Source organism: Sardina pilchardus, chromosome 21 (genome assembly GCF_963854185.1).
Source record: "Sardina pilchardus chromosome 21, fSarPil1.1, whole genome shotgun sequence".
Taxonomy (NCBI): domain Eukaryota; kingdom Metazoa; phylum Chordata; class Actinopteri; order Clupeiformes; family Clupeidae; genus Sardina; species Sardina pilchardus.
The window spans coordinates 13,002,461-13,017,195 of NC_085014.1; the positions used below are offsets into that span (position 1 = coordinate 13,002,461).

The window sequence follows — 14,735 nt, forward strand, 5'->3', positions numbered from 1 at the left end:
AAATTGAGCCTAGAACTGATGCACATGTAGGGTGCTTAAGAGGCTGTCAGCCAAACAGTGCAAAATTAAAAAACATATTAGTCTGAGACCGTCTTGTTCAAATAAGTCCTCCTTGCAACGTGAATGTGTTATTGTCTTTTTTAGGCTAGGCTACATGTCTCGCAGTGTAGCCTACATTGAACGCAAAACATGTAGCCTAATAATGTTTAAGAATGAAATAGTGCAAATGAATTATTATTGTTACGACTAGGACATTCTAGCTCTAATTTCTTGCGAGGCTACAACACTGAAGCGCCGAATGCGTCATTCTCCACCGTGTTAAAATAAACCATTTATTTCTTTATCGTTATCAGAAGCTATAGCCTACGTCTTTCACTGTATAATATAATATATTTATTTACAACCCCCCCCCCCCCCCCCCCCGACGACGATATCATCGTCCATCGTGATGTTTTACTGTACACATCGATATGCCAATTAAGGGGACATCGCCCAACCCTAGTGTGTGTGTGTGTGTGTGTGTGTGTGTGAGAGTGTGTGAGTGTGTGCGTGCGTGTGCATTTGTTGATATATTTTACGTACTGGTATGTAAAGGTAGTCTCTGTGTGTGTGTGTGCGTGTGTGTGCGCGCACATTTGCTTATGTATTAGTGTATTTCAAAGAATGTGAATGTATTGTGTGAGTGTGTGTCTGTGTGAGAATTTGCTTGTGTACTCGTGTATTTCAAGGAATGTGAATCTGGTGTGTGTGTGTGTGTGTGGGTGGGTGCATTTGCTAGTTTACTTTGCTTGAGCATTCATGTACGTGAATGTATTGTGTGTGTGCTTGTGTATACGCACAAACACGCGTGTGTGTGTTTGTCAACTCTGGATTATTGTAGAACAAATCATATCACTTTTCCAGACCTCCCCAGTGAGCCGCACTCAAACACAATAGTGCTCACTGCATATAAAAGGCTTTTTTCGCCATGAAAAGGGCCTCCTGTGGGGACCAGACCAAAGGAGCGAGAGAGGGGGGGGGGGGGGGGCAACTCCTCTAGGGCCAGGAGGTAATTTCAAATCTCCAAAAGATTTGCTATCGCGCTAATGCCCGGGCCTGTTTTCAAAACAAAGGCCACGGAAATGGGCTGTGAAATAATCGCTAATTGTAACGAGCGTTCCACAGGACACGGAGCCAAGAGGACTCGGCCAGCTACAGACACAGCTAAGTGAGTAAAAGAAGGTGAACCCAATCATATAATGCTCTGTGCGCCTTATCGCCAAGTGCCGCGCACACACACACAATCACACACATTCACACACACACACACACACACATACAATTTCACAGTGGTGGAGTTAAAATTGGATGCTAAGGACAATTAAGAAGAGTTTGGGTTGACATGGAGCCTGGCATTTCGAGAAGTTTCAGAGCGCACACTTGGCGTCTGTTAACACTCTGAAGAAGTCCTTCAGGCCAAGGCCTTCGACAAATATTATCATTGTTCTGCATTGTTTTTTTTCTGCTAATGATCGAGAACCTTTTCAAAGAAAGGCTCTGTGAAAAACTGGAACAGTGACACTGCATGACCAAAGGGGAGAAATAAGTTCTTGTAGGGACTGTAGCGAGTACATTTTGTCTGTGGGGGGTTTAGGTCTTAAAAGCGTACTTACACACCCTCGGGATTAGAGCCTTTTTAATGGGTGCCTGTTTCATCTGGAAAGACCATAAATCTATTGTAAATTATTTACCATTAAAGGTGGATTTAGCCCGCTTCGGAAAATTAACAGGTAATGGCATTCTTCAGGTCAAGCACATGGTGGAGATTAAGAGGGGTCTAGGCAACACGGTGGCTGCCCCAACCGACCAGCACGTCATATAATGACATTGCTTAATTAATTTCTCCAAAAGACCACCGGCTTGAAAAGAAAAGCTGCCCAGGTCAAACTGAACATTTACAAAGATTAGCTGCTTGACTGCTCGAAGGCCCGCTTTCTCGCTGGCTCAATTTAAAAAGAATTAAAAAGGCTCCTTGCACGACAAGCGAGTCGATTTCCTACCTTAAACGCTCCCTTTTTTGTTCGGCTTCCTCAAATATCACACCTTATCAAACCAAGCAAAGCATGTCCAGTGAAAGCAATTGAATCAGCACAAGTAACCTACAGTACACGGCCGACACACATTTACTTTTTTTTCGTGTAATGTACTCACTAACAAACAATTGTTGTACCAGTAGCCTATGCAACTGTTTCAATACCATGCAACAATTCACAACTTCCTAGGGTATTTTATTTTAAAGGCAACTAGTTCTGGTATCATCAAAAAAAATCAGTTTTGGTGTGTGGTCGAATGAAGTACAAGCCAACAACACACCTGTTGCCCCCAAAGCTATAGCATGCATTGGTAGACTGGGGAGGACCACAGTGAGTATGTAAGAAAGTCATAACCAATATTTCCAAAAGACACTAATTAACATGGCAAGCTTTTATCTGTGCCAAACCAGCTGTTGGAGGTGTTCAACATTCCATACCGGTGTTTTAATTATGGTCCTGATGCACTGCTGCACTTCATTGCATTCAGTTGTGTTGACTGAATCTCCACATCTACAGATCAAAAGGAAGCCATTAATCCATGTTTATCCATGGTGTCAACATATATTTTATTTTTTTAATATAACTGTACCGTTAATGTTGCTTTGGACTTTAGCACTGAAACAGAGAACCACATTCTCAAGATATCTTAGCTGAATGCAAGTCAAGAGAACATTTAGTAAATCACCACATGGTTGATCATTTATTTACATAAATTCAATATAAACTCAATATAGCATTCATCTTATCGTACAACTCCTCTATATAAATATGTTTAATAGTACTGTGAAAGGATAAGAGCATATACAGTATTCAAGAAAAGAAGAAATAAAACTCTAACACAGGCCCTTTCAAAGGACATAAAAAAAATTCCATTCCACTTTTCCAATTGCTTTATATTCGCATCAGCATGTCTAGAGTGCAATCTTGCAATAAGAACTAAAACACATTTCCAACATTGTATACTCTCTCACCAAGATGAGAGCCCTCTTTTTCATATCCATAAATCTTTCGATTTATTTTGTATTTTTTTTTTTTACTGACATGCTGAATGCTTTAGGTGAAAAATAATACATTTCTACAGCACTGCTCAGTGACAACATCAAACTACTTTTCTTTTTTTCGCCCCATAAATCTACATCCACACAGCACTCATCTGGTTGAATGGGTGCTGAATCAGACATAGCCAGACTACACCAAAATATATACTATAAGTACTTGAAAGCAGAACTAATCATCATAGTCCTTGTGGTTCTGTATGCTGTGTAGACTGTCACTGTAAGGTGCAATGTTGTTGCATACATGCGCTCGATCTGCAAACGGCCTATGGAGAAGAGTGGGGTGATTAACATCTCTGCTGACTCTATCATGAAAGCATCTCTCGGGGGTGCTGAGGAGTCGGGGTACTCAGGACAGATGATAGACACTGTATCCCATTGGGCTTCCATAGAGACCCATGGGGGGCAAGGGGAGCACGTGTCGACGGAAAGGGTAAGTCTGTCCGTAGAGGGAGCCCGACGCCTGGAACTGGGACGCGAGGGGGAACGGCAGAGTCAGGCTCGGGTGCAGCATGGGCTTGGAGGCCATCTTGAGCTTCTCCAGCTCGGCCTCCTGCAGTCTCTTGGCCTTGGCCCGCCGGTTCTGGAACCAGATCTTCACCTGGGTCTCGGTCAGGCTGAGCGAGCTGGAGAACTCGGCCCGCTCGGCGATGGACAGGTACTGCTTCTGACGGAACTTCCTCTCCAGAGCCAGCAGTTGGGTGGTGGTGAAGGGGGTGCGCGGCTTGCGGTTCGTCTTGTGCTTTCGCAGCGAGCAAGTGGCAGGGCTCAGCTGTCCTGTGACAGAACATTTCATAAAGTCACATATCTGGAGTGTTTGCAAGATTACACATTTTCAGCTCATTCCTTATCATTTCATTTGCTCTTCAACAAACTCTCAACAACTTCAATAAAAGTGATATACAGTATGTGGTTTGAAAAGCTATATTTCATCTGGTAAGTATAATCTAGAATGTAATTGATGTGAAAAGCTTTATATGTTCTATATTATATTTAAGGTTTAATGGATAGACTATTCATAATATATAAAGATTATGGTGACTTTAAATAAGCCTATGCCTATTTCATGCCTATAAGCATCAAATTATATATTTACACAACTATACATCTTATGTGACCAAAACATATTGATGTAGCCTAAATTATTTTCCTTCTCAGTTGTTTTGTCAATGTGAAAATGAAAGTAAGTGCTCAGAATTGTTAAAAGATAAACTAACGTTATATATACAGTAGGTCACTTACTAGGAGGTGATGATAATCTGGATCTCGCGGCCCAAGACGGGGCATCGTCGTGGTCTGATGTTTCGGACTTCACGGGCGAAGACGGAATGAAGTGCTTGGTTAGGTCTTCAGAGCCCACCGTGTCTCTAAAAATTGCGAAAGGATTGTCCCTTCTCGTTAAACACGACACTCCTTTATTTTGTTGCGCCAGGTAGCTTCGCGTTCCTCTATCGGACATCAGCGCTTCCACGCTAAAAGGTAAGCTTGATACGGATGTTTTCTGGTCCTTTGGTGATGCCCGTGAGGTAGCTTCTTCATCTGAGGAAAATGTCTCTCTTAAGTCGCCGGTATCCATGTCTCTTGTTTTCTTCAAACTCACCACACAGATTTGCAATGGCTATCTTCCGAACATTGAACTTGAAAACAAAAAGGCACGTAGGTTTAACTTCTCTGAAGGCAACTCCTGCCCGTCTCTCCAAACTGGAACTCTAACATGGGAAATCGTTTTGATCTATACAAACTTTCAGCCAATCGCTGCTCAGCCAAAAATAGTTGAGGAGGAGGCCGTCTCATTGGCTTTGAGTCTGAGGACAAGGGTGAGGCGGGATGGCGCGGTGGATGCCCTCGAGTACTTGTCCCATGTAAACAAGAAGGCGGGTAATTTGCAGCTAATTGCCTGAAGAGGAGAATGTTTCTAACATCAATTAAAAAGTTTGTCTTCAATAAATTTGGTGAAAGATTTGATCAAAATAGAATCACATCAGACTCTTGAAAGACAGGATCCAGTCTGGTTGTTGTTGTTGTTTTCTGTCACAATAAATAATAATAGCCTAATAATACAAAAGATTTTGGATTTAAATGACAGTCGGGGTCTGCGCGTTTTGCGCGGAGGAAAGGTATCGAGAGCATAGATAATAGCCTACGCCTCTGTCTTGGGTAAGTAAAAAGGATCAATTCAACACATTTGAAATTACGAAATCATTTTATGAAATAATCGTGAGAAAAACACTCTAGCTCTGATTAGTCATACAGAAGAAACCGGATCTACCTGAACAGGCCCATCCTGTCCTCCCAGAGAGCTTTGAGAGGCACTTGGGGTTGGATTAAGGTTTTGGGCTAGCATGAAAATTACTGTCATTATATTGTTATTATTAACACCTTGTAATTAGGCCTTAGGAATCCGGTTCTTTTAAGCGGGATTTAACGGTAATGACGGAAAATTGCTACCTTCCTGAGGTGCATGGCGCCCAGTCTGATTAGCACGAGCCTATCATTTCAACAAAACTTCTGCTCCATGGTCACGTGATCTCGTATAGTTCACGCTCAGTGACATTGCGTATGTGAAGGTGTATCACTTGACAGATATGAGCAATTGTTTTCAGAGTTAGGTTGGTTTGAATCTTTTGGAGTTTATTGCTCCAATTGTGTGCATCACATAGAACCAAATAAACCCATAGACAAATCATCCTTTATGTTTTTGCAGTAGGCTATACTGGAACATTTACTCCAAAGATTTATTCCATACCATTATCAGATTGTGCCGTCATTCGAGCACACCGAGGAAGGCGCTATAAGCCGAAACGCGTCTGTGCAATAATCACTTTTGTATGCAAAGTGCGGCCTTTTTCTTTGATGTTACGTATACGTTTGGCCAAGCGCTCTGAAAAAAGAATAAGAAACTGGGTGAAGCCTGGCTGCTCCTACCACACATTTCTATGGAATGAAGACAACCAGCTCTGGCATCTAGACCTACTAAAAACCACATTCGTCGAGGGTCTCCTTTTCAACACAAAGTGTCATACTGTAGCACGGCGCTGTCAACAATCCGATTCCACCAGAAGGCCGCCACCGGCAACACAAGCCCAGTAGGCTCAATCACTTCAGTTAAAAGTAACACTTAAATGCCTCCATGCTGTCTATGCTGCTACTCTCTTATTACAGGGCTGGCAGTGCAGCCTGCTCTGTGATCTTGACAGGTTTAGAGTCATGTCGAGGGGCCCAGCTTATGGGTTCATTAAGCTTTATGAATCACTGTGTTCACAGCTTGACTTTTCGTGTAAATGCTTGCAAATCAATTAAGGAGCAGATTTTTCACTCCCTTTCATGGTTTCCCACAGCAAAGGCAGTGATTTGTGGGCAGGAGTGGGGTTAAAAATCAGAACAAATATGTTCAACCTCTGAGGGGGTGGACAAATAAACTTTTATTGGCATTTAATTAACTTGATTAGAGGAGATAATTAGCTAAAAATGTAATTAAGGTATGAAAACAAAGTTTATTAGACATGGCCTTGTCGGTCATGGAAAGATACCTGCATTCCTATAATGGTTGTCACTCTTAAATGGCATTTCACAGGCAGTAACAGCCTCAGCTTGACATTGTTGTAACACTATTTATATTTCTGTTTCGCTTTTAGATTTTTGCATTTCAAGATACAGAGTGCATTTCAAGATACAGAGAATATTCAGGAGGCTGACATTTTTGACAGCCTCCTGAAACTTTTGATGTTTTACTTTACTTTACTTTTACTTTAAGTTGAGCCTCTGGACTGTCTTGAATACAGCCACGAAGACAGTCTTGACCTCTGCCTACACTCCATCTCCGAAGTGAGTCAAGCAATAAGCCCCTAAGAATGCCACAGACAACATACTAATCATTAGGCAACGCACTGTCCCAGCAACATAACATTGTTATTGCACCTAATGCTGGTAAGATATCAAACATATTTTGCCAGCACAGTTGGAAATAACAGATTGCAATTGTTTTTTTTTGCCAGCATTTGATTAGGCAGCAACGGCACTATATTTTCCGCACCTGGTCCTGAAGTCACAGCCCTTCGCAAAACACCATTTCCTAAAGGACTAAGAGGCAATAATCAAGAGAAGTGGAAAAATAAATTAGAGAGTGGGGATAGAGATTCAGATTGTGCCTTTGATAAATGAGAGGCCAAAATGAGTTACCTGCCCAGCAATTACCCATCCCTCTTGAGTGACTCAGTAGTCAGGCTGTAACAGCCAAGGAAGGAATGACAGTGACCTTGGGTTCAGCAAAAGCAGTCTCTGCCACTGAGTGCAATATTAGAATGTCAACAGAGCCTACAATCTTTTTCCAATAAATCTTGAAGGGTCGCCATAGGGTTTAGGGCAAAAGGGGAAAAATTACATTTCTTTTTTTTTTTTTAACTTTGAGCTAAGTGCACAGGTTCTGCTTGTTCAGTGTAGCGTGGTGTGTGATTTAGTTGCACTATGAACACCGGTACAGTATGTGAACATTTGTAGGTGGTTTGTTCCAACGTTTGAGTCCTTCTGAAAAAATGTCACAATACTACAGTACGTCCATAAAGTCAGAGTCACAAAATGTTTTCTGCCAAGCATGTCACAACAGTCATTTAATATTGACAGACTTTAGCACTGTGGAGACAGTGTACATATGCAGATATAATATATATATATATAATAATTAGTATAATATAATATAGTATAATATAATATATATAATATAATATTGTACTTAATCATGATGAACATAAACAAATAGACTAACATAAAGACAATATTGACAAAATCAGCTTAACCCAGCTAGTGGTCCTCAAATTTTCTGTCATTGCTGAGGAATTTTCCAGCCCCACCTGACCCTTGACTTGATCAACTTGGCAAAATGGTACAGAAGGTCTAATGTAAAATATTGTTGTTGTTGTTGTTGTTGTTGTTTTTGCATTTTGGTTCGTTGCCATACTTTGAGAATCACTGGCTTAATCCCACCACAAGTATCCACCAGTAACACTAGTGATTTCAAATATACAAACACAGGGGATATGTTCAATTTCTAGTGCTATAGCTAGAGAATTTATACAGTGGCCAATCAACAACCAAGCCTATTTACTGTCAAAAACAAAATCACTAACAAAGCAAACTCAGCGCAAAAAAAAAAAAAAACGTCACCAAGAGAGCAGCCTTCCAGAGCATTTCACTGGGATTATCAAGCGGACACCTTCCCAGATCTGTGTTTCATTGAATTAGGCTCACAGCACCTCCAAAGAGCATCTGTCTTACTCAAGCACTACTGGGCTCTAAAGACCTGTCTGTTTGCTTTCTCATTTGGCAATGTCAAAAATGTCATATTAGCTCCAAATAGCCGCATATCAACTGGGAATCCTCAACACAAAAAAACTAAATAAACTGGGTAGCAGATTTGTTTTCATAAGCACGATCAGCAGACCGAACAGACAGCTAAGCTACTTTTTGGATCAATATAGATACATGGATGCTTTGAGAGACATATCCAATTAAAAGACTGCAAGTAGACATATACTTCCTTAGCCAAGCACCATAAACATGGTGTGGCTGTTCCTACTTAACTCACAGTCCTAGACCAATATGCTAATAGATGCATGCACTACTGTGATCTCTCTCTCTCTCTCTCTCTCTCTCTCTCTCTCTGTGTGTGTGTGTGTGTGTGTGTGTGTGTGTGTGTGTGTGTGTGACTGACTGACCGTGAGTGAGTGAGTAAGAGAGAGGGAGAGAGAGAGAGAGAGAGCGAGCGAGAGAGAGGTGAATGAAACTAAACCTATAACTTCTGTGCTTATAAGTCACAAGCGAGCATTCAACAACACTGAACATCGAATAACAGCAGCATTCACTGGAATAACAGCACAAAGAAGGATGGCATGTTGCTGATGGCTAATTGAAATAAATTGCCCTGATTGCATCCACTTTCCATAGGTCCTGGGGAGCTAAGTCTCTTGGGACTCATTTCTTTTTGACCGGATTTGTTTTTCCACTGTTTCCTCTGCTGCCACAGACAGTCAAATTAAACAAAGGCTCTGGGCAAGAAAACAGGGAGGAGAGACCCGAAATTGTAAACAAAATCAGACCTCATTTCAATTTAAGGATTTGAAAATAGGAATACCACTAAGTATATCAAAACAATTACTCTGTTTGGAGAAAACTTAGGATAATGGAGTGTAATGTAAACCGTAAGGCCTCTGTGTTTATTTAAACGCACTATATGTCCTAAGACGCTTGCCCTAGAGCCCAGCAAATAGGCTTTCAGAAAGAGCATAATAGGGGAATGAATGCAATTTAAGTGTAATTATCTTTTGGTGAGTTTCAAGCGGTCAGAGGCTGTTTCTCAAGATTTGGAACTTTTTGGAGCATGTTTACTGTTTCGTTTTTTTACAGTTTGCTTTATGGTTAGTTGATGGATCTTGTTAGTGCTTCTAATTTTTAAGCACTCTCATTAATCTCACCCAGTTCACTCATAATGCATGAAACCAAACACAAACAATCCTACAGGGGCCCTGGTTGATTAAACGTTTATAGTTCAATCACAGGCACACCGCAAATCTTCCAGTTCCGTCTACATGTAATGGGCATGTGTTGTTGGTTCTGTTTAGGAAGACTGTCTAATTTGCCGTTCCAGCACGACCCAGCCCAAGTCACACGACATACATTTGAGAGACAAAATGCTTTGTGTAAATATCCAGCATTAAAACGTACTTTTATGCCGTCTCAAAAATGCCTGAAACTCCTCAAACCAGGGGTTACATTTTCCAGTTGTGAATCCTTGATGTTCATAGCTGTCCGACGCCCTTGGCAACAGCTAATTTCTTCTCCCGTCAGGCTACAGTGAAATGTAAGCAGACCATTATGCCCCATTCAAATCATCAGAGACAACACATTAGATACACACAGACAACATCACTTTGAAGAGCCGATTACACTATCGGGAGCAGCGCCGCTCCCTCCCTCCCTCCCCAAACAAACAGTGCAACATCACTTAACCCTGTGTACCCGCTGACAGTCAGTTTAATGACAGCTCAGTTTCCCACATTCGACGTCTATCTCCCGAGAAACGTACACAGGAGAGGCATTCCGTAAGCACAACGACCGAGCGCTTGGTAACGAGACAGAGAGAGAGAGAGAGAGAGAGAGAGAGAGAGAGAGAGATACAGACGGCTACTCTAGGTGACAGGGCAATGAGAAGTGGACGTGCAAAAGTGCTGAGAGTGCGCGTGCTGCTGTGGGATCCGTTTCTCTGACACAGCGGCAGGCGGCACATGAAAGCAGACGGTCCCCTCTCTCTCACGGAGGGCTTGGCCTGGGCCCTGGTGGAGTCGGCGGGCCTCTCTGCCTCTTGGCTGTAGGGTGTGTGTGTGGGTGGGTGGGGGGGGGGGGGGGTTAGGACGCTTATCATGGTCTCATCAGTGCTTGTGCAACTCATGGCGCCTCAATTGAAGGCCCGACACTGCTGCAGCTATACCTTGCGGGCAGGGTGCAATTATACCTGCCTGCACTCTGAAGGAGGGACCGCCTCCACTACTGGGAGGGGGAGAGAGAGAGAGAGAGAGAGAGAGAGAGAGAGAGAGAGAAAGAGAAGCAAACTAAGGTACTGTAGGCCAAAGCCAAAAGGCTGTTTACACCGCAATACTCACTAGAAGCGACAAGAAAGAACAATAATGAGGAACCAACAGAGATAAAGCAACAAGAGAATGTAAGCATACTGTAGGTGAGAGAGAGAGAGAGAGAGAGAGAGAGAGAGAGAGAGAGAGAGAGAGAGAGAGAGAGAGAGAGAGAGAGAAAGAGAATGGGGAAAAGACACTGGGTTCCACTTTGCATGCTAGAAGTGCCCGTCTAGGGCAGTAGGAGTTTCTGCTGTCTGTTACAGACCTGAACATGAGCCTCACGTACAGTATCAGCCGGCTACATCTCAACTCGGGTCTTAAGAGGGGACAGCCTCCTGTCACTGATTTATAACAGCAACGCATGACATCTGAGATTTCACACAAGATTTGTCAAAGATATCAGTGCTTCAGGAGGCTTCTGGCCATTAACCGAGACACTTCTTCGGTCATTGATCTTGATCACTGGGTGACAGCGCCTTGCGCTAAGCTGTTATTATTCAGAAAGCCTGCAGCTATCTGATATAAGTCATACTGATAGACACTAATACAAACGATATACTGTGTGTGTATATATACATATATATATATATAACAATAACAATAAATAAGTAAATAAATAAATATATAATGTATATCACTATACACCAAGAAGCTCGATCTCGCTCTAGCTTCATCTAATAATATGTTAATAATAAAAGGTTGTTGTGGGCTGTACTTGGTCCTCACGCTACTGTTTTTAGGGCACATCATCAAAGGTCAAAGCAGCGCAGGACGTCTTGTTCTAGGTTGCAATGTGCAACAACTAATCATTGTTCACATGTCAATTTTGAGGAAAGATCATAATTCAAAACTATCTAAAAAAAAAAAAAAAAAAGGACAAACGTTACGAATCATTATTGTTCAAACAACAAAAATTAGTAAAGAAACATTGAGTCAGCTCCCCTCCCAGCCCTCCCTCGCTCTGGAGTTCCCTTACGGTTTCCATCATGGGATCTGCCTAATGCTCTGGTGGTTGCTTTCATGGAAGAATGTGTATATTGACGCAGTGTGGTCCCTAATTTGCTGTCTATTCTCGTTCCCAAGAAAGGTAATTGCAGTTTGTGTTTTTCCTGTTTCTCTAAACACCATTATACATTGAGCGCGACTAGCTTGTGGCTCTGGGGTTGTATTACCACAATTAAGGGCAAGGTGTGGCTCTATTTGCCTCGCATGTTTCAACACATGACGCTCAAATGAGCCTGGTGGCGAAAATAATTACAGCTTAATTCACTGCTGGCATCCTGATGGTTGCGCTTTAGAGTCATGTTAGTGGAGAACTGCAGTTTTCTCATCAGTACTGGGATCTCTTCTCTCCCTCACTCAAGTTTTTTTCCTTCTTCTTGCTTATGTCTTACGATGTGATTTAACGGGTCTTTTCTCATGACGCTGACGCAATAAAATACACTAACCTTCTCTTACAAGCTCCGGGTGACCGTGAAACCATAGTAATGAATTTCACTGATTGGTTTTTGTAGGCTTTAATGAAGGCGCTCAGCGAGAAGGATTCGGCTAATGTGACCACCTAAAGTTGTATTGCTCTCAGTGGACTCTCATTCTTTTTCTCTGGTCTGTCAGAGTACCAATTTTTTTCACTCCAACACAATCTGAGGCGTAAACTTGCCATGGGGATGTGTTAAAGTTGTTGGCACTATTAACTTTTTTTTTTTTAACTCTTTCTCAATCGTTTTGTGGATATGTACTTAATGTGTTTCTTTATAAATGATGGGATATTCATTTATAAAACAAAAGCAAACAATATATAAAAGTGCATAGGCATATTGAGAGAAAATCCGACCACTTCTGATGATGAAATAGGAAGTCTTCAAAAAGCAATAAACAAATAAATAAAATCAAGAAACAACCTGCTGCTGTGCCAGAGCCTTTAATCAAGTCCAAAACCCAAGGGAGGGTCCTGGGTTCTAGAATCAGAATGTGTATAATCCATCAGGGCAAATTACTGCCCAATCACATATCAGCTTCAGGATTGTTGACTGCCATCGTTTGACGCACACTGACTGTGCCCCTTTGCATGATGGGTCTGATGAAAGGTATATGCCATAGGGTTTAACAGCAGATGCCCATGTACACACACACACACACACACACACACACAAACACACACACACACACACACACGCACGCACGCACGCACGCACGCACGCACGCACGCACGCACGCACGCACGCTGAAGTTTTGTGCAGTTTAAAGTGGGTGCAAGTTGTATACTTTTGTATGAATATATGGTACATGCCATGTCAAATCAGACAGAATCCAGGGAAATGGTTGCAGCATCTCAGATTTGTTATGTCCCAACATGAAAACCTGTTCAATACAAATGTTTTCATGCTTTCTTTGCCCCATGATTTCTACCCTCTAAAATGCTTTATCTTGTTTTCTAAGGAATCTGCTTACACACTAGACCGTATGGAATAGATATTCCTTTAAATCATGCTTTACTAGTACGATGAGTATAGGCTACACGCATCTGCACTTTATTATTTTAACTCATCATAGGCAACGTGAAACTAACTTCACAGTGGTGTCCTAGTCAATGAAAACACAGTTAATTACTTTCACTATTGACTGACAATGGGTTACCATTAAAAATAACGCCTGAAAAAAGCATCACTTACCCCAATAATGTTCAAATGACTGACTAAACATACATTTGTCCTGCAGAGGGGTTGCTGTACATCTCGTGACAGTCTGTTTTCAGCTGTGCTTCATATGTGCCTTTCAATGTACACCAGGTTTAGGTCAGTGGCGTTATGCTTTTTAGATGATGTAAGATAGAGGTTTTAAGGGTCTATAGGGTCTCCATTGTTTAATAAAAGTGAAGCGCATGGCAAAAAAATCCATGTAAGAGAGGAAAAAGCTTTGCGTCAGGATAATAATATGCTTTGCACCAGGTTTCTGATCGCGAAAATAGGGTCATTAATATCACTCCTTTTGCCTTTCCCCCCCAAATCTAGGGCCTAGCAGAAAGTCATTAAGCATGCCATTTAATGGTTCAGTCATACCGAGAGTGCGGAGTTTTTTTCCATCCCATTATATACAAGATATTAATGCCCAAATATTTCTTCCCAGAACAAAATCAACAACCTTATCTAATTTGACATGGAGTGACCCTCTGCAGGCAACATGCTGGGCAAGGTTTTAATATAGGAAGTTTAGGCAAAATCTTTTTTATATATATAAATATATATATATCTAATACATATTTATATTCTGGCCATATTCTCATTTAGCCAGTATATACAGTGAAATACTGAAATGAAACTTATGGCTTATATATATTCTGTTAGTGTTTCAAAATGGAAAAATAATATCAGAATGGGTTTCCTTTCTCAATCCATCCACCACTGTCTGAGTGACCACTGGGTTTCTGCCTTCACAGGAAAATAAACACAAGTCAACTTGGACAACAACTTAGGCACAGTCCATTTCCACCTCACACACACACAAGACACACACTTGCCAATTCTATAACTATTTCAAGACAAAACTCCGGACCCCTGAAACCACTTTGTTTGAAAGAGCAGCCATGTACAAAGGCCTCTCCATATAAACAATGCATGCACCCACATGGGAGTAAATTTGGCTGAGTGGCTGCGAGGCAAAACTCCCATCATCCAGCAGGCTCCACTCAGTCCATTTCAGGCCACAGCACTGATTAAAAGGGCCTGTTTAGTCGCTAATCATTTCTCCTTAAAATCTGTTTACCAGGAACAAAGCATAAGCAAATACCATGTTTATTTCCTATCCTTAAAAATGTAACGCTGTATAATGCAAAATAAGGAAACTTTATGTCAGTTATACATGTTCAATGAAGATTAAGAGTATCTGGAAACTCACTTGGGGAAAACATGTTAAATGAACTTGGAAAGAAGAGTTTAAGGCTAAGCACTAAAAACTGTGGCTTTCCTTACTTCTAAACAACTGCACTT

The 14,735-nt window shown here is 41.6% G+C and overlaps 1 protein-coding gene across 1 annotated transcript; it reads right to left on the bottom strand.

The window, feature by feature from the left end:
- Positions 1-2,613: 2,613 nt before the first annotated feature.
- LOC134068834 (homeobox protein MSX-2-like) lies at positions 2,614-4,816 on the bottom strand. The gene is made up of 2 exons (XM_062524615.1): positions 4,370-4,816; positions 2,614-3,904 (listed from the first exon to the last, which is right to left on the bottom strand). Exons 1-2 carry the CDS (start codon positions 4,701-4,703, stop codon positions 3,477-3,479), a joined length of 762 nt encoding a protein of 253 aa, XP_062380599.1. The 5' UTR covers positions 4,704-4,816; the 3' UTR covers positions 2,614-3,476.
- Positions 4,817-14,735: the final 9,919 nt, after the last annotated feature.